The 27728-nt window shown below is 46.1% G+C and overlaps 2 protein-coding genes and 1 long non-coding RNA gene across 8 annotated transcripts in view; 1 reads left to right on the forward strand and 2 right to left on the reverse strand.

Moving 5' to 3' along the window:
• ANKRD40 (ankyrin repeat domain 40) overlaps positions 1-8112 on the reverse strand; it is a 45864-nt gene extending 37752 nt beyond the window's left edge. Inside the window, exons 1-5 of one of the 4 annotated variants that reach the window (XM_082774873.1) lie at positions 7772-8112; positions 7037-7185; positions 5876-6361; positions 5134-5309; positions 4287-4464 (exon numbers count right to left, since the gene is read on the reverse strand). In XM_082774873.1, the coding sequence (XP_082630999.1) occupies positions 4321-4464; positions 5134-5309; positions 5876-6361; positions 7037-7185; positions 7772-7914 (1098 nt within the window). In that variant the 5' untranslated portion in view covers positions 7915-8112 and the 3' untranslated portion in view covers positions 4287-4320. Of the gene's footprint in view, positions 1-1302; positions 4465-5133; positions 5310-5875; positions 6362-7036; positions 7186-7771 lie in introns of those variants that run through there. The other 3 variants (XM_082774878.1, XM_082774872.1, XM_082774879.1) reach the window with 3 other exon arrangements.
• A 5683-nt stretch (positions 8113-13795) lies between these two features.
• Positions 13796-20743, reverse strand: LOC309885042. Of its 3 annotated transcripts, none has more exons than XR_014318720.1 (3): positions 20573-20743; positions 20276-20426; positions 13796-14675 (listed from the first exon to the last, which is right to left on the reverse strand). It is a non-coding gene; the product is annotated as an uncharacterized lncRNA (long non-coding RNA). The 3 variants fall into 3 exon arrangements; XR_014318721.1 differs by lacking the exon at positions 13796-14675 and adding an exon at positions 19192-19782; XR_014318722.1 differs by lacking the exon at positions 13796-14675 and adding an exon at positions 19192-19833.
• Positions 20744-21805: 1062 nt separating this feature from the next.
• On the forward strand, positions 21806-26614 carry WFIKKN2 (WAP, follistatin/kazal, immunoglobulin, kunitz and netrin domain containing 2; the record flags this gene model as incomplete). Its single annotated transcript, XM_082774688.1, has 2 exons — positions 21806-22906; positions 25103-26614. Exons 1-2 carry the CDS (start codon positions 22706-22708, stop codon positions 26612-26614), a joined length of 1713 nt encoding a protein of 570 aa, XP_082630814.1. The 5' UTR covers positions 21806-22705.
• Between the last annotated feature and the right edge of the window lie 1114 nt (positions 26615-27728).

Consider the following 27728-nt stretch of genomic DNA (forward strand, 5'->3'; position numbering starts at 1 on the left):
CACTGCTGAGACTGACCATCAGCTTGCCTTTACATTTGCATTGTAGTATCAGTTTTGAGCATTACTTAACAACTTTATGCAGCTGGTAGGCATGCACAATTTGCATGTTGCCACAGATAAGGTAAAAGAAACATCCTTTGGGCTTTCTCATGAGGCTATAGCACAAGCAAATGTATATCTTGTTGGTAAACTCCATGCTATGTGTCCTAGTCAGGAGTGAGACAACGTGTACTTCAGTGCTGTGTCTGTAACGCATTAAACTCACATTTTAAAAACTACATTATCCTTCGTGTCAATACTCAGGACTTGATTCTGTAGGTAACTGTAGTCATATATGGACAAAGTACTTTTGTTGCTTGTGCTGATGTCGGTGTGCTTGTGTCATCTGTTTGTGGAAGTGTACTTAAAAAGGATCTGCAGGTCGGTTCCTCTGGTGAAATGGAGAACTGCTTTTCTGATAAGCTGGGATACTACTTGCAGACAGCCACGATCCCTTTTTGACTCTATTTTTCCAAAGAAGATGTGGGTATGTGGGCAAAGCAGAAAGGAGGCTTTTTATTGGGAATACATGAGAATTCATGTGAGTGAAAGCAGGTAAAATTATAGTTAAGTTCTAATACTGTCATTTTAAAAATACCTTTTCCTCTCTAAACTTGAGGAAGAGACAGGATTTGCCCACTGCATGAATGAATGTGTCACTTACTTCATTGGCTAAATGTCTGCTTGCACCGTACGTTGCTTGTAATTATAATTACGTTATAATTGTTATGGGGAGCAGCAGTTTCCTTTACTTACTTTGGACAGGTACAAATGGTAAAAAATGAAGAACCTTGTAGTAACTTGGGCTGGGATTTACATTTTAGCACATCTAATAGTGGAGATTCTGCTGCATTGAAGATGAAGGAAAAATTCTGTATTTCAAAGCATAGGAAACATGGTGCCTTTCCAGTAATTTCCTTCAGATTTAAATGCAGTGAGTGTCTCCACAATACATTTGTCTGTGTGAAAAGTGTCATCTTCAGAGCTCAAGCCCAAGATAAAATCTGAGATTTTCCAGGTATGCTGTGCAAAAAACATGTAGCTTATTTAAGTAAGCACTTCCCCCGTGCTTTTGCCATACTGGCTTGGCACCTTGATGAGTCCTTTATTTGTTGTTCAGAACATATTGCTTTGTGATTTTTCAAAGTTGTGATAAAATTTTAACATCCACCCTACTTGTTTTGTGTCCCCTGTCCCGTTCCCCCCCAGCCAAGGAAAAGGGAAGACATGTAAATACTTTAAACAACCAATATTTTAATAGAACTGAAGAGTAGCACTGTCAGTTCAGTATCAGTTTGTAGTGCAAACAAAAGTTGTCCTTGGAAGAACAGTAAGTTTTGTAAACTTAGTTTCAGTTGTTACTACCACCAATTTATTGTCCAAAGAAAAACAAACAACGAAACTTAGCTAGTGTGCCTTAGTCTATCAAACTGCATAAAACATATAAAAATATTTCTCTGAAATGCATAGACTTATTGTTATTATTACAGTCAAATCATAATTAAAGTTTTAGTCTAATCACATTAACAGCTATTCTTTGTGGAAACTAGTGCAAATAAAGCTTTTTTAAACCAGCTGCTCCTATAGCTGAATGCTCATTAATTAGTGAAGGCAGTCTTTTACACTGATGTCCTAAGTACAGGAACTGAAAAGGAATCAGTTTTATTTTAAACCGTTTAACTATTACTGTACAGGTTTTCAAACAGTTATTGCACATCTTCTGAACTAGCCTCCAAGCTACATTGAAAAGATAGATAAATAGTTAAGATAAAAGCTCCTTTCCTGTCCTACAAGAAAAACAAAATGGGAGAAATAGTTAGGTATTTCTACTTCATGTTGTGTCATACTTTTTAGCTTACCAGCAGCTGAATCAGGCTTTAAAGTAGCCCAGCTCTTGGACAGAGAAGGACTTAGAGTAAGTAAGTGAAAAGATGTTAAGTTGCATTTCTTGTAATATGGAGCAGGTGGGAAAGGATGGTAATTATTTTCAAACCACTAAAGCAAGAATTTTAAGCCCAAGTAACTTAATGGAAAGCCTGAACGCAGACTCGAGCATCTTTTCTGCTGGCAGAAGGGGTTTCTGTATTTTTCTGAAATGCGTGCTTGTACTAACCTCCCTTGGAGGAGTCGCTTCAGTGATAACGCAGCTGTGCCACAGGAAGCTAAGAAATCGTAGCAGCCATACTGCTCCTACCAAAACACGTTGATTGTACTATTCATGGTCTCGATGTCAACACTGCAATCCAGATCATACAACAAACTCTGCCAGCTGTGTATAAAGAATCTGCTCTAATGCAGCTTAATAAAGCAGAGATTGAAGGAAAATTGGTATCAAATAATAAAAAAATAAACAACCCTCAGGTTCAGAAAAAATAACTCTACTCCCTATTACCCTTTTAACATTTTTGGTGTAAAGGTTTTTGTGTTAGTTTTTTTGGTGTAAGAGAAAACAAAAAGCTTCTTAATTTTGCAGAAAGCTGGCATTAGCTCAAGAAGTTTCAGGCTGTTAATATTTCAGCATACTGCAAGTCAACTACCTTAATGAAAATTTGGACTGAAAAGGAGGGACTCCAACAAGGTGTGTTTTAATAATGACTTCTGCCATCCATTTGTGATTTTATGAATATTTTCATTACTGACTTGCTTCAGTGCTAGCTAAGCAGTCCTCATCATAGCCAGATGTTTCTCTCCCTCCAAAATCACATGAAAACACTTAGAGGCCTTCAGCCTTCTAGGTACTTGTCTGGCTAACAATTTTGACACTGCTTAAAAGTGATGGTAAAATTGCAGGTTATTTAACAATTGTGTTTCCAGTTTAGTATGGCTAATCAGGAGCATAGTATGCACCTTAGAGTTGTGATACCTCAAGAATATAGGTATGTTGTGTTTCTCCTGCTCCTCACACAGCAGAAGCTAACCATGCACCTTGTAACTGGTCTTTGAGGCTGGGCTATACAGAAGCTCCTTGACAGTACTGGCTTCTGGTGTGTCTAATATATGGTCTCCTCAAATGGTTGGGAAAATAAAGACAAAAGCCACAGCTTTATGATGCCCTCTCTACCGTTTGAAATCTAAGGGCTTTCTTTTGAATAGGAGTGCTAACTTGCTTTACAACTTAAATACTTCTTAATGAATTTTTTTTTTTTTTTTTATATCTCGTGGAACTGAAGGGATGCCCTCACTTAAATTGCAATATTCTTGTAAGGGAAAGAAACAAGTTTTTAAAGGTGGGCAGTCTTACCTCACTGTTCTTATTTTAGGCCAGTAACAGCTTTTCTTCTGTCACCTGATAGCATTAACTATTCCTAGCCTCATAAGGTAGATGCAGTGGTGTCATACTATGGAACTGTATTTAGGTGGAGGAGAGTAAGGCTGTGTCTATGTCACACACTGCAGCATGGTGTGGTGTTGGAAGCTAGCACTGGCACAGGCTGTGTGCAGTACCTTGCATGTGTACCAGCTCGTGTCTAAAAGCAGCATGGCCAGCACCACGCTGCTGCAGGAAGCAAACATTTCTTTAAATAGCACTACACTTGGGGTACAGCTGTGCTTCAAGTGCAGGTGCCTATGGGGTTGGCTTGCACAGGGCAGTTGAGGTAACTGCCTGCTGCACAGTCAGGTCTTACAAATGCAGAATGCTTGTTGTCCTCGTTACTGTTGCACTGGAGTCCTGGGCCTAGAGGTGAATGTGAAAAACCCTTCTCACATTCAAAAAACACTGCTCTGTATTCATTTGGTATTTAAGTGACATTCAATTTGCTTATAAGTTTGCAGAGAAGTGGAAAGAAAATAATAGCATCTTGGTAAGACTTTGAAGGGGAAAGAGATTAAGGAATCCTACATTTTTAGAGAGCAGCCGTTCATTGTACGACAAAGACCTCTGCATTGTAATTTAAGCAGGAAGTTCAAAAACACATACATACACACACTATTTCCTGAATGTCTTTTCCATGACTCTTATTTGGTCAGAGTGGGAATGCTCAACATACTTTTGCATCAACAATTCAGTCTTTGCTGCCCTCTGTTGCCAAAAGCAATCAATAAACTGAACGGCACTGGAAGCATGTGATTTTAGTAGACTTATGAGGTATCCATTATCTGAATACAGTATCAAGTAAAAAAATAAAAGCAAAGGGGTTATTAAATATCAAAGATAAATTATTAGTTAAAATATTAACCCTAACAATAACTTAAGGTTTCATAGATGCTTAATTCACTGCCTTCAAAAGGCAGCAGCATATAATTACCAGGTTTTTGTATTCTAGAATGCATCTAGAAGAGTCAGTAAGTCAGCTTTGATGCTCTACTGTTGTAGCATGGTCTCTCAGTCAAGGTTGATGCAGCATTTCTGAAGGGAGAGCTGTCACTTTTCACAAGAACTAACTCCAGCTCTTGGAAGTCCTGAAGTCTGGCCACGTCCTTGTCCTTTTAAAGAACAGACAGAACAACAACTTCTGAACATATCGAACATATCTGGTCTTACTTTATAATAGCTGAAGAAAGCAAAAATTAAAGTTTAGGGAGTTTATACCCAATGACAGCAATACATAAAGATAAAAACTTCCTACCAGTATACACTCTCAAAGCATGGTTTTGTTGCCTTGAACCCCATGATGATTTGACTGTTTGTGCACGTCACTTAACCTAAGAGGTGACCGAACACATTTCATTTACAGAACACCTAATATAGGTGTTTTTAGACCGTAAGAGTATGTTTGTTTGTTAATAGCATATCTTTGAACTACACACATAACAATTTGTGGCATTTCTTCCCCTTGTTATTTGTTCTCAAGACAAGCAAACACTGAAGCAATACACAGCAATTATACTAAAAGCATGCTAATGCACTGTTTCTCATGCATTAAAAGTTGATCTAATTGTTCCATACGCTCTAGGAGCTGAAATAATTGTTTGGACAAGAATGTTTTAAGCAAGTTATGATGAAGTTACAAGGCAAGTCCAATGTTCTTTTGAATTTGTAAGCTCAAATCAGTTTCTAACACAATGCCGTGTTTTGCTGATCTTTTTACAGAAATAACTTCTCTGGTACCTATAAAGTACAGAGTCAAATTAATCTCTGATTTCAATTCTTACCTTTCTTACCAGTGTATTAGGTAATTTTCTTATCTTCTCTACTTGTTCAGGATTTATACCCAATTCACAGCAACTCACTCTGAGCAGATCTTGGTAAGTCAGTTCTTGTCTGTCTAGCTCAATTTCAATGAAGTCGTTGTCTCTGAGATTCTGGACTCTCACCTTAAGTACAAGTTCTGATTGAAAATAAAAAAAATATCCCCTAAAAAAGCAACCAACCAAACAAGATCCCTAACACTAAAGTATTACAATTATCTTTTGAGCTCAGGTTTTATAATACAACATCTGTTCCCTCATGGAGAAATACCGTGCCTTCATTTCACCAGCAACTGGTGGTTAAGAGAGCAGAAATACACTGGGAAACATGTTTGCAATGCTAAAAATCTGACCCATCCAGTCACAAAGTCAAGCTGCTACCAAACTACCTGTGATGCATTTTATGCTATATGGTATTTTGCAAAATTGGAGATTTTCTGTTGCTCAGTCACAACGACTGATTGTTCCATGGGTGGAAAACAAAGTTTGGTAACTACTACTGTTTTTAAGATACAGTACAACAGTTATTTTTACTTGGGAATGCAGAAAAAAATAATCAATGTATTATTGTGTATTTTTGGCCAAAGAACTTAACATCTCTACCTCTGTTCAACGTTATTCTGACTGTGGAATGAATCCCTACCTCCATCAGTAACAAAAACATGGAATGGGATATAATAGAAGGATGAAAATTGCACTTCATTACCTTGCATGTTATACGGGAAAGTTCCAGTAAAGAAAAAGGGCTGAAATGTTGGCGCAGGACCAGTAGGCGAACTGTCAGTTTGCTGAGGTACAGCCTCGTTCGATGCTACAGGAGAAAACAGACCTCTGCTGTGAGACATGGGCGGCTGACAAACGGGGCCGTTCTGTACTTCAGGCGTTACGCATGTTGGTGCTGGGGTAGGTGGTGAGGGGCTGGGCAGCTGTTCCTCAGCATCTGGCGCAGGAAAACCATTGTCGCTGTTACACGATGTAGGTGTGCATATGCCTTCAACCTGAGTTGCTGATGAACAAGGACTAGTTTCACTCTGGGAAGCGGAAGAGATGGAAGCACTTTCATTCTGGGATTCTGCCAAGCTGTCTGGAATGCTTGCTTCAGTATAGACATAGGGGAATGGTGGGTTGGCCAAATAGTTTGCAACAACTGGCAAATTTAAATCTTTCGCTCCTTGACATTCATTGTCTTCCTCTATTAATGAAATTCAAAAATGTGGGAGTAGGGGATGAGAGAGAAAAAAGCCACCAAGTTATTGGATGCATCTTTCTCATTTTGAATAGTCAGTTGTTTCTTAAAACTACATCACATTCTGAGGTAAACACAAGGATAATACTGATTTCTCATAAGCATGTAACACCTGGAAGGCAAGTAGCTTCAAAAGAAAATAAAAAAAATATACATATTTTTACAAATAACCATTGGAAATTATGTCATTTCTAGCAGTGTTATTCTAGCATTTTTGAAGGAAAGGGCTCATAGTTATTCAGTAAATCTAATTTTGCAATGCTTTTAATAACACTGCTGCAAATGGTTTATTATGACCCATGCCAGCATCTTAAACCAAATATTTCTTCAGGTAAGTGAATGTGATACCATATCCAAGCCTTCTTTTCCTTGCTTCATATTTCTACAGTAAGTTAAATTCTTACATGAGTGATGATTACAGGACAGATATTAATGTCAAAGCAGCTCAAAAAGCTCCGCTCACAGACCAAAAAGCAATTAGAAGTTACGTGATACATGTTTATTTCCCGGGAGCTACCGACTTAGATAGTCGTCCTACCCAAAGTTTTGCCAGTCTACTGATCTGGGTGAAAGTATAAAAAGATCACAAATTCTAGAGTGCTTTTAAGACAGGAACAGTACCTCCCAAAATCTTGCGGATGTCTGGTTTCGAAGTTAATTGTGCAGCCAGCTCCCCGGTGGCCGTGAGGATCTGCTTGTCCGCGCCAGCAGCCAGCAGGCAAGCCACCACCTGGGCATGGTTCCGCTTGCAGGCCCAGTGCAGGCACGTCCTGGGGGAAGGAAACAGAGGGGTTGTGCTCTCAGATCTATCCTGAATCCTCCTGGCTGCCAGTCAACGATTCACCTGGGTTGCATGCAGGACACCTGGGAATAAAGTTTCCTTCATTGCATCACATTTTATCTTTGAAGTTAACAGTTGTGTTCCAAGTTCTCGGGGCAAGGCTGACAGTGAGCCGTGCTGGGGAAGCCTAAGGAGAGGTCCCAGCACAAACAGGTGGCGGCGGCAGGTGGAAGCAGGACAGGCTCCCTTCATTATGATCCTCTTTATCCATAAACCCCAAAGCCTTCTGAGATTAGCATTTCTTTTTCAGTAAACCGCAAAACTAAAGCACTGCGTCCTCGAAGCAGCGATGGCTGGGGTGAAGCGACATCAAATGCAGGATGCCCAGACTGACGTTGGAAACCCCGGGGCCAAAACCCCTCATCAAAACATCATCCAAAATCCCTGCCCGAGGCACGGGCAGCAGCGGCCTCCCCACCGCGGGCCGAGGGCTACCGAGGAGCCGCGGCCGCCTCCACCCCCGGCCCGGGGAGCCGGGTCCCCTCCGCAGCCCCCCGCTCCCCGCCGCCCCTCACCAGCCGTTGACTTCGTTCTGGGAGTTGGGGTCCACGCCGAGCCCCAGCAGCCTCCGCACCTCCTCGGCGTCCCCCAGCGCCGCCGCCTCCCGCAGCCGCTCCTGCAGCTCCCTCTCCTCCGAGGCGCTGCTCAGCGCCGCCATCCCGGGGCCGCGGGGCCGCTACCCGGAGCCCCGGCCCCGGGCCGCCGCCGCGGGCTCCCTCACGGCCGCCGCCATCTTGTGCCCAGGGGCAGCGGGCGGCGGCGGCGGCCCGGGGCCGGGCTCCCCTCGCCTTTCCCCACGGTTTTCTCCCGGCTTGTTCGCCTCGGAAGGGAACGGAGGAACGGAGCGGCCCCGGTGGGGTGGAAACACCCCGCTGCCTGCGCCGGTTCTCCGGCCTTGCGCCTGCCCTCCAGCCATGGGGCTGGGGCTGGGGCTCAGGCTCATCAGCCCCCGGTGGAGAGCACAGCCCCGCAGCTCCCGTGGGCACCCCCTGATAATTCCCAGCCCGTGTGCCTCTGGGTACAATTAAAGCGCTAATTAAATCACTGCAGCGTGGGCTGGGGCGTTCGTCAATTTCAGGGTTTCTATTTTGGCATCAGTGCCTGCCACCAATGAGAAATTTGCGCTAAGGTGATTTTTTTAATTATTTTTCATTGCTTCTCTTTTTCAGCACTTATTTGTCACATTATTTTTAACCCACCACTTAATTTAGGATCTGTGTTGCAGACACGTTGGGCAGCCGTGTTCCTGCTGTGACAGAGGCAATAACACGCAGAGCAGGCCTGCAGCATTTACCACCCAAACCGCTCCCAAGCGGTTACCACCATAAACAAAGCTTCAAAACACAGAAGCAGAGGAGCAAACTTCACTGCAATCAGTCAGGAGAGGCTGAGGCCCGCTGAATGTAGACTTTTCTACTTCTTGTGGTGGTTTTACCATGTTTTAACATCCCAGCCAGACCCAGTACACTTCTAAACATGAACACCATTTTGGGCATCCCTCCTCAGCCGAGTCTGTGGGGTACGCGGGTGCTCAGCGTCCCTGTGCAGCCCCAGTGTTCAGCAGCAAAGGCGATGTTTTTAAATAGCACGACAAAGGTCGCACCGTGACTCAGAGGCATTTGTTTTAAACCAGATCACATGCCTTTGATCTCATGCAACAGACTGCAACAGGCTTAGCAAAAATTGTTCTCGGCTTGTACAGAAAGACACAACCAACTGTATGAACAACAGCTTGGCTTAGAGAATGGTTTGCAAACAAGACTTCTCCTCTTCTGTTAATGTTTAGTGGCAACTGCAAATACGGACCTCAGGGACCTGGAGGCCAGCCTTCACTTGTCACCTAGATTTATTATCATTATTATTATTGTTAAACTTTCTTTTTCAATAAAAGCTGTCTTAAATGATCCCACTTCTCAGCCCAGGTCAGCACCCATGACCACATTTGCCTGTCTTTAGCAATCATGGCATGCAGCTGTAAAACTCAAACACAGCACACACAAATGTGAATAACTGACCATATCTTATAGGAAGCAAGAATACTCTCTACCACACCACGACAGCTTTAAGCAATCCCAACTTACTAAACCTGGAAAAAATCCAGTAGGATAAAGGGCCAAAATAGCCTGTAGGCCTCTTCCAAAGTGGTACATGACCTCAGACCAACGGGGAAAATCTATTCAAGCAGAGAGCAAGATGAGGCCTAGAAAAATTAACCCCTATCCTAGGCCACGGGTAAAACTGCTCTGTGCCACTAGGTGTCAGAGCGGAACAGCAAGAAGGGCCCGAAGTGTAGATCTGCACTTCTCTCTATGGTTGTAAAACGCCTTTAAATTTTCCCCAGCACATCCATAGTGTCTCCATACAGCTTTGATCCTGCAGATTTCAAAACTCTGCACAGTGCAAAGGGGCGTTATGCAATGTTGTAACAAGGGAAGGGAAGCCCCGCTCAATGAGCGGATTTGTTTAGGGTTATGGGGCTTTTCTTTTTGCTTGAGCTCCTCTCCCAAGGCCACCACCAGGGCTTTTAAGGACTCGAAGGCGATGCACGGGGACAGGCTCTCTCACGCTCTCCGGGGATGAGTATCCTACTCTCTAGTGTTTGTGCCAAGCCCTGTTAAATGCAGCTCGGGTTCACCACTGCTTAGTTACACAATGTACTTCTCCCTGGAGTCATAAGATTTCCTCTCGCAAGAAACACTGTGCGGAGAGGATTAGCAGCGAGCATGCTTGACTCCAGCCGCCATTGCCCGTCCTGCCTGTGCCTTGCGCCCTGGAGCCTCAGCCCAAACTCGCATGTGTTACCCCATTTATTGGCACTAGCATGCACATACCAGAAACACGACAAGCCGAGAGCATGCTCTTTCTTTGCTCCTTCCCTCCCCTTTACCATATGGCAGCCGTTTTTGTGCCCATGCCTGGCAAGCCCCCATTCACACCTGTACATGTATTTCCGTACTGCGGGCAGCAGGGTCTGTGCGGGCTGCAGGGTGCTGGCCATCTTCTTTGGATGCTGCTGGGATCTGCACCCTGTGCTGTGCTGCCAGCCCAAAAGCTAGCGGTCAGTGTGCCTCCTAAATGTGCTTCCTAAAGTCCCTGGCCTTCAGCAGAAACACCAAGCTGCTGCTCTGAGCCACAGGAAGAGTGTGTGTGGGGGAGACAAAATAAGTGATATTTGGGTTTTTGTGATTTACAGGTGCTCAGCACTCCCTGTGCATTCACCACCCGAGGGGCATCTGTATCCACCAGCCGTGAGTGAAGTCTGGGTGGACTGTGGGCAGCAGTGGGAGTGCTGGAACTTGTACGGCAGCGCCGAGCAGTGCTTGATGTCCCGTGCTTTGACATCCTGCTGCTGCGTGGAGTAACCACAAGGGACGTGTCTGCGTAGAGTCGGGCCATTCTTTGTCCTTGGAACAAGCTTTCCAGATTCTGTTGGCTTAGTTTTAATTTCTGCCTTTTTGCAAGCTTCTGGGACCCAACTTCTGTATTGGCTCTTTTCTCCTTTTTTGGAGAAACCACGGTCTGTCCGTTAGGCCTGTGCCCCTCTTTTTGTTTTAAGGCTTGAAAAGTTTTTCACTCCCTTTGCATTGCAGGTTTAATTCCCCAGCTCCTTTAACCGACTTCTCAGTCATTTAAGGTTATCATTAAACATCTTTTTAAAGGTTTAATTCCCAGTTACTTGGTGAACGTAGATACAGCTGTACAATCCCATTTGAGGCACTCAGTCCCCACCCAACCCAACAGCACAGGCTTGAAGCACAGGCATACACACACAGATTTAAAGCTTTATAGCACTAAAGCAGGACTGGTGGAGAATGAAGATATAATAAACTAAAAGTCTAGCCCAATATTTGCCTAGCGCTAAGCTAACTTAACCATGCTAGCTTTGGGCCTTTCACTGAGTGTCTGAATGTGGCGGAGAGGGGCCCAGAAGAAGAAGTCAAAGTCACACAGGAGAAGCAGTTTGTGTTATACTTGTTTATTTTGCTGGCCCCATGGAAGTCCCTGTGTGAGGGCCTGTAGGAGAATTTGGTTAAATTCAAAGCCCCGTGTTGTCAGGTCTGAGTCTGCCTGATCCAGTGCTCGCTGTGTGCCAGAAGGAAGACACACACACACCCCAGAGACTGCTTCATCTCACCTTTGTGTAGGCACCCAAGAATAGGGCACGCTAATCGTGCTCTGGAGAAACCTGTTGTGTTCCACCTACTGCCAAAGCAGCCAAAGGTAACGAGCCTCAAACCCAAAAACTTCCAGCTGCCTCGTGTCAGACAAGATGAGCACCTGAGACAGGGAAGCTGAGGCCCTGCCCTAAGCCCCTCAGTTCTTGCTGAGGTAAATAAAAGCTTTCAGCATGCTGTTGAATTGTGAAGTTGTAGGGAACACACTGCTTGCCTTTCTTTTGACTTGTCTAGTTACATCAACATCCTAACAGAAGATCCCTGAAGAATGGACGTGATGCAGGGCTGAAATTTGATGGGTGTTGGAAAATATCATTGATTTTATGGAGAATTGTGATCTGCAGGAGAAGGATCTGCTCAGACAGCTGAATCCCTTTAGAAATCAGGCACGGTGTGTGGCTGTTTTTCTTTTTGTTTGTTAATTTAACACTGTTCCTATTTGTAGGACAAATAAATAGTTTCTGAACAAACAAGTCAGAGGACTGGAACCTGAGGGAGGTGGTACATCAGCTCAGGGACTCGTGGTTAAGAAGTCCAGTAGATTTTGATAACAACTGGAAATTGTTCAGTGGATTAGTGTCTAAAGCCAGTTTGGCTTCAAGTAATGGCAAGCCTGAGCTGCAGTGCGTGGATCCAAACTTCTCCCCCTGAGGGCTGTTGTTGTTTGCAGTCGTGGAGCCTGGTCCCTTCAGAGCTGAGGGGTGTCCAAACCCAGAAAGCTGAGCCAACAAGGTGGCTGCCTAGCCTTTCTCCAGGCATCTGGCTGAATTCCTCTCTGTCCATGTCTGTAGTCCCTCACCTTGCTCTCCCAAGCCATGAGATTGTCTTTTTCAGGGGACACAGGGTACAGGTATGCCTGGCTCCTGCTTAGGGCCATGTCCTACGTGAGTGTTTGGAGAACAAAAGCTTCTGTGGATCTGGTCCCAGTTCACCTCCTGCAGGTGTAGCAAGTCCACGTGCTGTTAACAAGACAGTGGAGATGGTTCACCTGCATTCGTTAGCAAAACATCAAGTGTTTTGCTAAGGCAAGGTCCAAGCTGGTTTCTGAAGGGCTGTGTATTTCTTTAGGAGAAGCTGCCCCCATGCAGAAGACCACATCAAGGTCTGAATTCTCCTTCAGTTGCATTTCGGCTGTCAAGGGGAAAACCACGAATGCAAATCATAACCAGACACACTTAGGAGCTATGCCCTGTGCACTCCTCATGGTCCTGAGACACGGCCAGCTGAAGCTACGAGTCAATTAGGAACTCTCCATTGACTTGGATGGGCTTTCAACCAGACGCTATACAATTCAACAGAGTAATTAGCAAAGCTGTAACTAAAGAGGTCTCCATGGAGATTGACAGCATCACCTCCCAGCTGGTACATTCTCTGCCTCCTATTCTAAATTTGTTCTCGCTGTCTTCCTGGCTCTAATCCATAAGGTTAGCTAAATCTTTCAACGTTTGTGATACATCAAAGCAGCGGAGAGAAGGACAAAGGCCGTTGCGAGGGGGCCGAGAAAGAAATAACCCAGTGCTTTAAGGAAAGCAACAGAAACTGTTCAGACATATATAGTCAGAGTTTGAGAATGGGATTAGGCAGAACAGCACCTCTGCCTGCCTGTCACTTGCAAATTCTTGCTAATACTTTAGGAGCTTATTGGAGGTCAGCACCAAACACCCAAACAGACTAATCTGTATTATAGACACATAATCAAAGTCACAAGGTTTTACATAATATATATTGGTGACACAAGAAGTGTTTGTTCGAATAATTTTGTCATCAAGATTAGTGGCCATGAAAGCCCCTACTGTGCGCTAACCTGGTTTTCTATGGCTACCCCATTGGTACGCCAGAGATTCCTCAAACAAATTGGGAAGGAGCTGAGAGAGTGCAAACCAAGTATATGTTCTGAAACAGCGACATGATTAGATTTTTAGCCATGGCAAAGTTTTATTATTAAAAAAAAAAAAAAAAAAAAAAAAAGTGCTGATCTCTCACAGCAAGGCTGTAGCTCCAGACACACAAACAAATGGCTGCAGATACGGTTTTTGCATACTTAATTTTTTCAAGCAGTTTTGGGGTTGCAGGAAGTCACACATCGCAACCAGACGTTGCTTCTGAGGTCATAGCAAGCAGAGTGATGGGATTCACAAGAGAAACTTGTGAATCACATGTGAGTTTTATGTCCCCTTTCAGAGAGGGGGAAGCTGTGGCATGGAAGGAGTAAATGGTCTAAGCTCACAGAACGAGTCAGTGCCAGAAGTGGGAACGGGTCCTGTGTAGACAATATTGATTGACAAATCTGATTGATTTTAGAAATAAGTTAGTTAAGTATATGGAAATAAGTGTATGGAAAATTTATATTTTTCCACACTGTAACCACAGTGTCATGGAAACACAAAAGAAAAAAGCGTAACATTGAATTGAAGACCATTTCCTCTGGGATGGGAAGACACAGTCACAGCTCAAGCCACGGGTTGCAGAGACGATGATTTTGCAGGCACACAGGCCAACTTGTTGTCATGCCTGAGGCACACAAAGCCGAAGGTCCTGTGAGGGTACCCCACATCCTCCCACCCCACTACAGGCAGTCTGGCCCAAGTTCACCCCACCAGCCTGAAGTACATAATTAGGAATCCTGTTGCCCTAAATATCAACAAAGAGAGAGCAAAAGCGATGCCGTCCGGACAGCTGCAGAAGAGAAACCAGCACTTGGGAGGGCTCGGTTGTCCTGTGGCTTTGCAGCAGTGGCTGAAATCACTCTTGAAAGCTCCTTTGTAGAAGCAGAGCTGACTGAGCTGGCCTTCAGGTCAAGGAAAATCAAGCGCTGGGTGGGATTTCCAGGAGGGTCTGGCTGCAACTTCACCCTGCTCCCCTTTGAAGTCAGGAGAATATTTACCATCGCCTTCAATCGGAGAAAAATCAGGCCATTAGAAAGCACGTTTGAAACGCTTGCCTCTAATGATGCTACGGTTCCTTTGTACCTCACTACGCAGAGAAGGCCTGCTGCGGCTGTCATTAAAACACAATCCCAGCAATTGGTTAGATAACACAATGAGCCCAACGCGCGGGCCTTAGGAAGGAAAATTTCCTTAGACAGGAAAATTATAACAATTAAACCACATGAATCTCTTAACCATTACCTACAATCGCTCTGCCAGCCACCATCACATCAGGCAATCAAGGGCTGGTTATCTTTCTTCAACGCTGCTGTCGAAAAGCAAAATGCTGCAGCTCCCTGAACCCCGCTGCGTGCAGGCTGCAGGTGGACGCGTCATGCCACAAACAAGAAAAGATTAAAATAAAAATGTACATTGAATTAGCTGAAACGAGAAAGAGCAACAATGAAAAAAGCCATTCAATGCAGACAAACAGCCCTTTCCCAGGGCAGGCAGGAGTCTCTCGTACTGGGAAGATGAAAGGAAGCAGAGCATCGCCGCTTTGCAGACAGCGCTTGTGAAATCTCCAGCCTGCATTCGGACCTGCTGCCAGCTGAATGCCAGGAGATGTGCACCCTGCTTATACCAGGGCTGCACTTAGTCACCTTTGGGCATTTCTAGTAGTGATGTCAGCAGCCCAGCGGAGATTTATGAGCTCTTCCTGATGGCCTTCATCTGGATTCGGGCTCTGCTGAGTGCACACAATGTCTTGGAGCTGGCGGTGAAGCAGGGCACTGCAGGCTGAAGCTGAGCATTTCACCTTTCAGTAGGGCTGCCAAAATGCCCAGCTCCCCACGTATGGGGCTGGCTGCTCCTGGCTGAGCTTCGACCAGCAGAGCCACAGCCAGGACCGCGGACAACCAGCAAAGCCAAATGAAGGCAATAAGTCCTCAGTTAAAAAGATTTTTGTCCTAATTTAGATTTAAATTCCATGAAGACGGAATTGACGCTAAAAGGCTTTCATGATCTTTGCAGAAATGGAAATAGCTCCGTTTTGTGAGAATTAATTATTGTTTATAGCTAAGTTTTGGATACCAAACCCTCGGAGGAGCTCTGGGACTTCCAGGTTGTCCGGCCAAGCCAGCGGCCGCTGCCTGATGGCGAGCCCAGTCGCTGGGAGCCGCGCTGCATCTCCTGGAGGGGCTCCCAGCCACAGTGGGGGCTTCCAAACTGCTGCACATTCAGTGGTTTGGTGAAGTCTTTGCTCGGCTGGAGCTGACTTCTTGCAGCACAGAAGCAAGCAAATTTGCAGCAGTTGTCTTTCACCTTACAAACTCTCGGCTCAGTCTGCTGAAAGGTTCATAAACTTTCCAAAAGGAGCAGCTCAGAGTGATGGTGAGCTGGTGCCTTCACGCTATGGGAATTAACGCTTGCAGTACAAACCAGGAGAAACTCTGGGCTTTCAAGGAGGAAACATGAGAGCTGGGGGAGTTAAATTAAAGTGTAACAGCATTTGCACAGCGGGTTAAAACCTTACTGTTTGCATAAGTTGACTCACATCACAAACAAAAGCAACATGACATTTCTATATTGAATTAGCTTTTTGAAAAGCAAATGGTGCCCATGGGGCTAGAAGCAGGGTCTCGGACTGCGGCCTTTCATGGCTGCTGCTGTGTGATTCTCAGCAAGTGACTTCCTCCCGGCTTTAAATTCCTTAAAATAAATAAGGGTGGTTGAATTAGGGTCATTTGCAGACTGGAGTGAATCTGTGCAATGGGTTTAATAGTATTCATTAGCCTCCTACAGCAGTACACGTGGTACTAAATTAACTCACGTTCCTGGAGGAACATCACGTGCTTTGGTGAAAGATGTGCTGAGCACCCAGCCTGCGGCCCGTACCGGCACTTTTATTCTGAATTTTCATTCAAACAGAACTGAAAACAAGAAAAACCGAAGATCAGCAGCAACCACAAATGTACTGGTTCGCCTCCGAGGATAGCACACCATGGCTTATGCAGGAACAGCAGTGCTGCAAGACATGGGAATATCTCCACCCATTTGCACACCATGGATTTGGTGGTGGCGTTTCCCAACGTGCTGTTATTCAAGCTAACCTTCCTGATGGACAGCAGGATGAATTAATTCCCAGCATTTGACGTTTGCAATCTTCACAACCCAAAGACACCAATTCCGTAGCCTGCCTGAACTGTCTGTGGGATACCTAAGGCATTGCTTCTGGTAGAGCGAGGGAGACAGGCCGGCACAAGGCAGGCTCCTGCGCCCAGCCTTTCCACATATCTCACTGATAACCGGTTGATTATCTTCCTTTGTACCCTCTTTGCCTCTCGCTGTGCTGTTTCAGACAGAATAAACCTAGCAATAATGAACCATCATCAAACTGGCAATTGCTTCCTGCCCAGCTTACGTTAGCAGAGAAAGAGAAAGCAAATGATGATTAGTCGTATGTCTGCACTCAAAGATAAAACCCCCGAGCAGAAGCCATCTGCTGAGGCATAAAATAATAATTCTGGCACTAGCCTCGCCTGAGAGCAATGCCATCAGCTCGCACTGAAACACAACGTAATGCAGGCCTAATGCAGAGTTCTAGCAGGTGGCCCATAACCCTGTAATAAACTCCCTAACATTATTGATTTTTCCCCCCAAACTAAGCCCTTTTGTCTAACTACATTAACTTCTGCTTACTGAGCATCTGCGCACGAGGCGGGATGCACAGATACAGCGGCTCGTTTCGGTGAGCGATCGCTGCTCTAAATATGCCCTGGTTCCCCGAGCCTGTCCTTACACGTTGTTATCTGCTCAGATGGGTTATTTCAGGAGTCAGAACAGCTCTTGTTAGCTATGGGCGCTTACAGGGAGCGCTGACAAAAATCTTAACTAGGGGGAATCTGAAATATGCTTCCACTGCTAATTACACATACAAATAGCTCCGAAAATAGGACCCAGGCACACCATTGCTTCCCCTCAGCCCAAATCTGCCCCTGCTCATGTGCATGTGCTTCCAGAGCTCTCTGCGTGTCTCAGCCTTTGCCTTTGCTTTGATGTTCAGAGGTGCCTCACGTGGGGAAGAAAATCCTGCTTGCTCGGCCAGCCTCACGGCCAGGGTGAGCACGAGATGTGCTCTTCTAAGGCAGGCGAAAAGCTGCTCTGGGGGAGAAGGAGGCAGCACAGAGGGCTGTCACTGTGGGGTGGTGGCTGCTCGTTGCCCCCTTTCACACAAAGGTGCAACTCAAGCACGGGGCACGTGGAGGAGATGCGAAGCCTCAAGCCCTGAAGTGGCCGCATGCAGTGGGCAGCCAGGCTGGGCTCCCTGGGCAACCCCAATAGCCCAGGCTCTGAGCAGGTCCTGGTGGAGATAAGGGAGTGCTGCAGCACTTAAGGGGGGAGATTTGGCCCTTTACAATCTAAAGCAAGCTAAAGCTGAGGTCCTTGAGTCATCCTTTGGATTTCAACGTGGGTTTGGAAGCAGCATTACTGCTAGAGGCAAGAGGTCGGCTGCTGTGCTCCAAAGGGGATCTGGCGAGGACATTCCCTCTAAAATGTCAGGCTATCCACCCTAAATGCAGTAAGCTTTATATACAGAATGGAACATTGCTACTTTCTAAATGAGGCAGTTTTTTAAAAACAACTTTTCCTTTCCATTACATTCGCATCTGTGCAGTGACAAAGGCCACCTGATGCCCACGACTGGTGGTGGTGGGGCTGCAGAACAGCTTGCCCCAGGGCTCCCTGTGTGCTCAGGGTCCCTGCAGGTGGGGCAGGTGTTAGTCCTCTGTCTGAGGGACTTGGTACCAGCCCTGCTGTACCCGGATGCCCTGTGTGGGACCGGTGGCCCAGGCTTTGCTTGAGGCAGGTCTCGGAAGTGGAGTCCCGTAGCTCCAGCCCAGCCAGCTCCCTCCTTCGGGACAGGGACAGGAGCCAGCCCAGCACCCCGCTGCCCTCCAAGGCTGCACCCACAGAGCTGAGGGCTCCATCCCTACGGACCGTGCTCCCGAGGCAGCCAAACCCTCCCGCTGGGGATCTCAATGGCGCAGCTGCAGCAAGCAAGCGACCAGGCAGCAGCGTTGGATCGCGGCCGTGCCTGGAGAGGGGGCGGTTTGTGTTTGTGTTGGCAGAGCTGGCGTCAAGTGGCGGCCGGCCCAGACAGCACGAGAGGCCGAATTTGCAAGGGCCCCTTCGCTGAGGCAGAGATCAATGGGAGATGGGAGGTCGAACATTGCAGGGTGGCAGCTCCTGCCAAGAGCCCTTCCACAATAAAACCAGCACATTTATCCGCCGTCCGCTTAGTAACTCCAGATGAGGATTGCTCAGTTTGCCTAATAAATATCATCAACAGTTTACTGTTCCTTTAGCAGTGGTTTAAGAAAAAAAAAAAAGCAGCAACACCACAATTATACTTGTTTGTGCATCAGAGAATCTCATTTCCCTCCTCAGTTGGAAGGGGCCACACCAAACACTGGGGCAGCCTTCGGCACAGCAGAGAGGGGTAGGGACATCCCCTCAGAGCTTAGAAAGAGCAAGAAAATGGACAAAGAAATTATCATTAATGAAAATAGGCACAGTTAAGGCAAGTCTAGATCAACAGCCTTAACCAGGAGGCTGTGTGTCCTGGGAGGGATTTCAGGGCTGTGGTGTAGGGTCAAATGGGTGCCATGTGTCCCCACCACTGGGAACAGAGCAGGGCCAATGCTTTGTGCCACCAGGGCTCAGGTTTGTCCATGGGAGAGCCAAAGGAAGCTCTTCCCAGGTGCCCATCCAACAGCCTCAGATCAACACCTTGATCAGAAAGGGTGATTTTGGGGCAGTAGCGGGGTTTCTTCTAAGGTGTGAATTAATTTGGGAAGAGCTTTTTCACAGCAGTATCTGGCACCAAGTCCATAAGCCAAGATAAACCATAAATTCAGTGACCATAACAGAATTGTTTAGAGAAATGGAGCACAAGCATTATTTTATTTCTTATATTAAAGGAAAAAAAAAAAAGCGTGATACTTTATAAACAAGAAAAAAACAGAAAAACTATGCCCAGGCACTTTGACAGTCTCTGATTCACAGCTGTCACAAGCTGGTGTTGTCCTGCAGTACCCAGTCAGATCCACTGTGCAGCTACCCTAATTTAAACCAGGTGAGCAATGAGCCTTCAGTGAAACCCAGCAGACACCAAGGGCATCAGCCTCCCAACCTGTGCTGGGACAGCTGGGGTCCCCGCCGTCCCAGGGCTGTCTACATGCTGGTGTCACCTCCTGGATGTGGCTGTGTCGCAGCCTTTCTGTGACATCCTGGCTGGGATGGGGCAGCTGGCGAGGGTTATTCGGAGCCTCCTTTGACATCAGGAGCTGCCTGGCGGCATTCACGGAGGGATTTATGGTGCTGTTGTCCTCTCTCTGCTGGCAGGGTTCAAGTGGCCAAGGGACAGATCCTTCCAGGGCTGAGTGCTCCCTGTTCCTGGAGTGGTGGGAGGGGGCACAGCACCTGTCCCATTTCCATTGGATTAAGGCAGGATTTGACTCCCTAAGAAGCTTCCTATGAAAAAGGTTTACTGAAAGCCTGATTTCTTAGTTAACATGAATTTCCTGTGCCTCACATATAATATTACAGTGACCCAACAAAACCATCATTATCATTAAGGATAATTTCTTTATCCTTTTTCTTAGTCATCCAAGCTCCTATGGAATGTCCCTGCTGCTCTCCACTGTGCCAAACGCTGACCCAACATTGGGGTGACAATATTTCAAATCTAGACATTCAGGTGGCCTTTCCTTGAATGATACCACTGATCTGCAAAAGGGACACAATTCAGTCAGCTGAGCACATGTCCCACGCATCTGCTCCTTAAGGTCCCTTCCAACACAACCCATTCTGTGACTCCATGGTTAACCAGCCCCCATTAAGTTCCACCAGCCTGGCCACCACATGCTGAATATGAAAATGAAGTACCAAAAGCAGAAAGCCACAGGGGGCTTACCTGTCCTTGGAGAAGATCCATCAGGATGGAGGCGGCCGTAGCAAAGCAGAGGACTGCTCCCTTCACATGCCATGAGCCTGCGACTGCTTCTTCAAAGCCCTGCTCTGCTCCCCCATGGCTGAAAAGTGCCTCTGGGCAACCCATCCTCAGTCTGGGAAGTGAAAAATAAATAAGACAGTGTTATTCCTTCCTCCTTCAAGGAAGTCCCACCTGTGGTGGACCCTCAGGATGTCTTGTCAGCATGGCGAGGAGGTGGCTTTGTGGCACCAGGCTGCGAAGCTCTGCCTGCAGACCCACCTCTGGCCCATCATGGCAAGGGGGTAAAACAGCCCCAGAGGACCCTGGTGGGGGTGGCAGGGAAAAAAATTACTTCTGTGTGGTGGCAGCCCCATGGACAGAGGGCAAATCCCCTGCACACCCAGCAGCTGTTGATGAGACCCCCCTGGACATCACCACCTCCAGTGCCGGGACAGCCGTGTGCAGCCAGACCCATGTACAGCTGGTTTCAAAGCCTGTCTGTAGTCAGTCGTACAATATAAAGTGTCTTTGTTTAGTCAACAGAACCACTAATACATGTGATTTCGTTGTTAATAGAGCTGTAAGAATTTTAAGTACCTCTTGGGAATGTGTCATTTTGGGTTGGCTTTTTTAGGCATCGCAGGGTGCTGCGCTTGTCTTTGTAAACAAGTACTGAATAAAACATTTTGCGCACAGCCGCACTTTGTACAAGTGTCATGCAGGTTTCTAAAGTTTCAGAGAGAATAAATCAACTGCAAACTGCTGCCTGGTGGTTGACTTCACTCTTTATACATAGCTAATTTGGACAACTGCTCTCCGCACATCATATGAAATGCAAATGCTGCGCATATCGTTCCTGCGGTCACATAAATCCCAACTGCTTGAGCCTCTGCCATGAGCCTGGGGTGCCACAGAAATGCCAGAGCTGGGGGAAGATTCTCTTGGGTTGCTCGCCCTTCCTTTTGGAGGATGTTCTTGGGACACATTGGCAGGTAAATGCACCAGGGAGGAGCAGAACCCCGGTTCCTAGGGCATTGCCTGCATTTAGGCCTGTCCATGGCAGCTGCTGGTCATGCTGGTTTGCTGCCACCACCACTGGGCAGAACTGGGCCCATGCTCAGCCACAAAAAGCAGCCCTACATGAATAACTCCAGCAGAAAAGGGGTCGTGTATCCCACATGGTCTCTTCTCCTGAAGCAGCGCTGCCGACCCGGCCCTCCTGAACCCCTCTTGGGATGCAAACTCACCTGGTCCTCCCAGGAGGCCCTGGGCACCCAGCAGGATCTGGCCAAGCCAGCCCAGAATTCAGCCCAGAGGCTCGAATCCTGCCAGGTGCTGAGCAGCTCGAGCTTCTGCGGTGTGCCTCTGCATTTTGGCAAGTGTTCAGCACAAACAGGATCGGCCCCTTGCTGTAATAATCAGGGAACGACAAACTCAGCTTGACTGAATTTCCAACCCCCCCCTTCACCCCCCAATGCAAAAATGCTGTACATTCCTTTATGCAGGTTTCCATAGAGTTGAACTTCTACTATTTTTTTTGTTGTCGCCGTTAAAGGGGTCAGCAATGCACTGTATGACGGGATCTCGCTGTCAGAAAATGTGGAGGAATTCAGGGACACTTTTAACATCTTGCTGGTGGGGTTGGAGGGCAGCAGTAAAAGCAGCATCCTGGAAATCTCCACACCACAGAGAAAAAAAAGCCCGGAGGAGCGCCGGGGGGGAGTTACGAAGACATTCTGCTTTGCAGATTCTAAGTTTAAATAAGTTATTTCTTCCCTGCTTCCTTTGTTAAAATATGATATTCTAGCTTTAATTGCTTCAATCCTATTACTTGTTCCCTTTAGCAAGTGATTGTGTAGCCCCTTGCCGTGGGGAAATCCCCTGATCGTGGGTCCCTGTTACTTAGACAAGTACCCTTTCAGAAGTAAATGCCATTCTTAGCATAGGGAAGTACTTTAGGTCTAAAGGGGTTAAGAAGGCCTCCCTGCATTCAGAAACATGCAGGGGTCCCACCGTGCCAGTTCCAGCCTTTTAAACTCTTTCCAGCTTTTTTTTCTTGCAACAAATCTGTCTGACTGCCACCAGGACATAGGAAGCGTGTGCCTGTCAAAGAAATCAAGTTTACTTTTTCTGACTTGTTAACAGAGGCAGGGTATAAATAGAGCTAACTCTGCTCAGACTATTAGCATTTCTCTTAAAATAAGGGGGTAACTTCCTAGGACCTTTAATCCAATGAGGTCCAGACCAAGCTGCACTATCAGGAGAGGCAGCAAAGGAGCTTGCTGAAGCTTTTACAGAAGTCAGGTGCATTTGGGTTCCTCAAAAATTTAAGGCTCACCAAAACAAGCAACCCCAGGCAAACAAGAACTACCTCCAGCTTGGTCACTGCCACTGCCCTGGAGAAGTTCTGAGATGTTGTTGGCGCCGTTCACTCGGTGGATGTGGATCTTGCTGGGGAAGAGCAGCGTCCTGTTGCTTCTGGAGGTCTCTCTGCAAGGGAGAGCTTTACCTCCCATACGGTATTCACACGCGGGGATATGCCCAAATGACATGAACCCCAACCTGTGGGTAGACGCGCAGAGCACTTGCAAGAGGGAGTGCGAAGCTGACCTGGTGAGTGATGCACATTTCTGTATCTCTGCGGTGCGGGCGGTGGGTTTTGGTGGTAAACTTGCTTGCTTGCACCACAGTCTCTTTCTATTCCATGTAGCAAGGCACCAGCACCGTGCTGGACTTGATCCAGACAATGCACGCATTTAATTGACCCGTGACCTATATAAAATAGAAAAGGTTTGATGAATTATCAGTTAAGCGGGGAGGTGTGTGGCAGCTGTCACTTACGCTGCTGTGGGTACGGCAGGCACTCTGTTTGATCATTTTCCTTGGTTTCTCGTCAAAGGAAACATCAGAATTTGATACTCCAGAACTCAGCATGCCTTGGGGCCAATCCACAGTATTTTAGCAGTGTCACGATGTTCTCTATTGTTGGTAGCCATCATCAATGCTTTATATTCCTGAGTGGGGGGGGGGAATTCTGTATGAAATCATTTGATTTAACATTTAAATCATCAGCCTTTTCTGCACTTTGAAACATAAAGCGTGCTCGGAGTGCAGAACAGGGGCATGGTTAAAATGACCAAGCAGATGTTCTCTGTGATGCTCCCAGCTCAAATTATGCTTAGCTTACCACCCTAAAAAACATTTTTCAACCTGTCAGCACTGCCAGCTCAAGCTGGCATCTGAAAATACCTGCTCTTCCTGCCTCTTACATCAACGGCAATGCTCCTGCAGCCCAAAGCAGGCTGACAGCCACACGTACCGTGCAAAAAGAAGTCATTTGGTTCGTGCTCTACAGCCATGTTGTTTCTGCAGTGCTAGAAGTAGTGGGGAGAAGGAAAAAAAAAAAAAAAAAAAAAAAGAAAAAAAGAGGGAAAAAGGCTCATCTAGTAAATGAAGAGATTTCCTCCAATGGATCCCATGTGTTACGAATGAAGGTGTTCTTTTTACTTTCATCAGTCCCGATAAAGCCTTCTTTATTTCAACTACCAGGTGCAGCAATGAATATTAAGAGACTTGTAAAAACCCAGCAGCAGCAGAGGACATTGCTTTAATAATTTACTGGTCAAAACCTGAAAGCCAGAAGCCACTGGATAAAAATACTCACTTTAGCCTTGTCTGAGCAGAGTCCTGGGAACTCACATGCAGGAGTCTGACTTTGCTAAACCATGCTCCTTAACCTCAGCTGAAACCGTTTTGCAACTTTGCTTCTGAAACCTCGTAATGTGCAGCTGGAAATAGGGAAAGAGTTATGTTATTAGGTCATCTTTTTCCCAATAAGGAAAGGATACTGGACTCAGGGGAAACTATTGAGTTTGGTAGCTTAAAAAACATTTTGTTCTCACTTACAGAGAAATCTGCTGGATTTCAGGGGGTTGCAGATGTTTAACACATGGTGGAAGCGTGCCCTGTCATGTACATGGCAGCAATGTTCATGGTCCCTTAAAGTAATCCTTAATGAAACGGATGCTGTGATTCAGTGGACACACATCAAATACCTTGTCTGTAGAGAAGACAAGAATTCTCCTAAAATTAACCACAATTTAGAGCTGACTGTAGCTAAGATGGGGTGTAATAAATTACTAGAATAGCGATGCTGCATTTGAAAATAGGACTAAAATAGGACAGAGAAGCCATAATGAGCTGTTTGGGGTTTGTTTTTCTAAATACCATAGAAAAATTATTTTTGGAGCAAGAATTTCCTTACTTTTGAGGTATTCTATTATTTCCTCTACAATGTGAACAATTACAAATCCTTGGCAGTTTCACCTCCAAGAGTAGGCTGTTAGTCTCAGGGAATTCAAATAATACTTTACATACTTCTGTGGAAAATAAGAAGGATTACTGCCTACAGCCATATGATAAGTCTTTCCATCCGCTCTTGTTTCTCAGGGCTTGTCCTCAGGCATTTCGGAGTGCCGAAGGGGGGTTGTTAGCTCTGTAGTCGAGCAGTCCATGTGACTCTAGGAAAGACTTATGATGTGGTTAGTGTTTAAGAAATAGCAATACCTTTTCCTTCTCTGGAGGCTTCTCTTGAAGCACTTCAGAACCCCCAACGTGGTTAGCCACCTCCTGGGAGATGCTGGAGGGGTTTACACTTGTTGCTGGTGGGGACACCAAGTTTGGGATCAAGTGACAGACTTGGGTCCACTGAGCTTGAAACCTTAAAAGTTTCAGGGGTCTCTGCTTGCTGGGTCTCTAAAGAGGACTTAACTCTGTCCCAAGTAATCGGGTTGTTTTCTTACCCTGCAGGAATGCGAGACCTTTGAGAAGTGCTGTCCCAATGTCTGTGGGACAAAGAGCTGCGTGGCGGCTCGGTACATGGACGTCAAGGGGAAGAAAGGGCCAGTGGGAATGCCCAAAGAGGCAACCTGCGACCGTTTCATGTGCATCCAGCAAGGCTCAGAGTGCGACATCTGGGACGGGCAGCCTGTGTGCAAGTGCAAGGACAGGTGTGAGAAGGAGCCGAGCTTCACTTGTGCCTCCGACGGGCTCACCTACTACAACAAGTGCTACATGGATGCAGAAGCTTGCATCAAGGGCATCACATTGAACGTAGTCACCTGTCGATACCACCTTACCTGGCCGAACACCAGCCCTATCCCTGCAGAAACAACAGCTCGCCCGACCACTGCCTATTCCGAGACAACGATCATCGACATCCTGCCGCCGGCTCTCGTGAACAACCCCGTCCATCAGTCTGTCTACATGGGAGAGACCGTCAGCTTCCTCTGCGATGTTACAGGAAGGCCCAAGCCAGAAATCACATGGGAGAAGCAGGTAGATGGGAAAGAAAAAGTCATCATGAAGCCAAATCACGTCAGAGGGAATGTTGTGGTCACCAACATTGCCCAGCTGGTCATCTACAACACCCAGCTTCAAGATGCAGGCATCTACACCTGCACGGCCAAAAACAGCGGTGGCCTTCTCAGGGCTGATTTCCCTTTGTCAGTCATCAAAGGAGAACCCACATCCAAAGAAGCTTCCCAGAACAAAACACACTTTCCAACTGATGAGTGCCTGAAGCAACCAGACAGCGAAGACTGTGGAGAAGAGCAGACCAGGTGGTACTATGACGCAAAGAAAAACAACTGCTTTACTTTCATTTACGGGAACTGTAACAGCAACCTCAACCACTTTGAGACCTATGAGAACTGTATGCTAACGTGCATGAATGGCCCAATCAACATTTGCAATCTGCCAGCCCTCCAAGGCCACTGCAAAGCCTACGAGCCCAGGTGGGCCTACAACAGCCTGACAAAGCAGTGCCAGTCCTTCATTTACGGCGGGTGCGGAGGTAACGAGAACAACTTTGAGAGCCGGGAGGCCTGTGAAGAGATGTGCCCTTTCCCGAAGAACACGCACTGCAAAGCTTGCAAGCCACGCCAGAAGCTGGTGACCAGCTTCTGCAAAAGCGACTTTGTTATCCTGGGCCGCATCACAGAACTGACCGAAGATCAAGACTCAGGACACGCCCTGGTGACAGTGGAGGAGATTCTCAAAGATGAAAAAATGGGATTAAAATTCCTGGGGAAGGAACCACTAGAAATCACGCTTTTGAACATGGACTGGAGCTGCCCGTGTCCCAACATGACCACAGTGGATGGCCAGCTCATCATCATGGGAGACGTCCACAATGGCATGGCTGTCCTACAGCCAGACAGCTTTGTGGGGACCTCCAGCATCCGGCGTGTACGGAAACTCCGCGAAGTCATCCATAAGAAAACCTGCGAGCTTTTGAAAGAGTTCTTAGGATTACATTAACCTCCTGCACACGTGTCAGCCTCCCAGACCTGTGTGTTATGTAGGGCTAACAAGCGCTAGGCTAGTGCACAAACTAAACGAGCTGTTTGAAGATACAGTGTAGGAATTATGCAGAACCCTTATTTTAATCCATTAATGATGCTTAGCAACAATGTAGTATGGTCTTTGGCAAGCACGTAAGACAGCAGCAAAAGGCTATTAATCTTGCATTGAAATCAATTTGTCCATATAGGAATGCCATTTAACTAGATGACTCACTGCAGTAATTATACAATTTTTATATAGCTTCCATCATAAATGACGGAATTCATAGCATTTGTGTAGTTAATTGGTACACAGCTAAGTAATATATAATGTCAACTTAATCTGTCTCATTTACAGTATGGAAATGTTATGGTAAGTCATTATAAGTAAGTCACACTTTTGTCTCCTCATAGCAGCACTAATATATTTCACGAGAAAAGCCCGTAAATTATTGTCTGTATTTACAATTGCGCACATTTAACCAATCTATGTGTTATGAATTTGCTTATTTTAATTCCTAGCAGTTTCCTTTGGATTGTACCTCGTTTTTTGAATGGCAACTACTACCTGCTGGCAATCCTTACCTGAGAAAACTCCCACTGAAGAACTCCCTTGATCCTAAACCCAGGACAACAGGTCCATGTAAAAGCCCAAGGCACACTCTCACCCCTGAAATTACTTTTCTGTCATAAGAACAATGTCAGCAAACACCCTTATTCTATTGCACTTTCCTATTTTCGTTTTAATCAATATATTGTCTGTCTATCACACAAAGTGCAAGGCAGGAGGATGGCAGTGTGCTGCCAGCTGTTTTGCTTTTGAAAATCCTTTCCATCTGAGCACATGCAGTGATTTATTGCTTAATTTCACCAGAAAGCCTGTTTTTATAGGCAAGAAAGTAAAATAAAAGCAAAATGAAATCCAAAATAGAAAAGTGCAATACACAGTCTGCAGACTTTTCACACATGCACAGACACAACGCCAGTGAAGCACAAATGCATAGACACAGACACACTCAGTAGACAGTTTAAAGATATTTATCAATTTGAGCCTTTTAGGGCATGCTTTCAAATGATGGAAAACATTTTGT

Source organism: Aythya marila (assembly GCF_965140915.1).
Source record: "Aythya marila genome assembly, chromosome: 18".
Lineage (NCBI taxonomy): Eukaryota > Metazoa > Chordata > Aves > Anseriformes > Anatidae > Aythya > Aythya marila.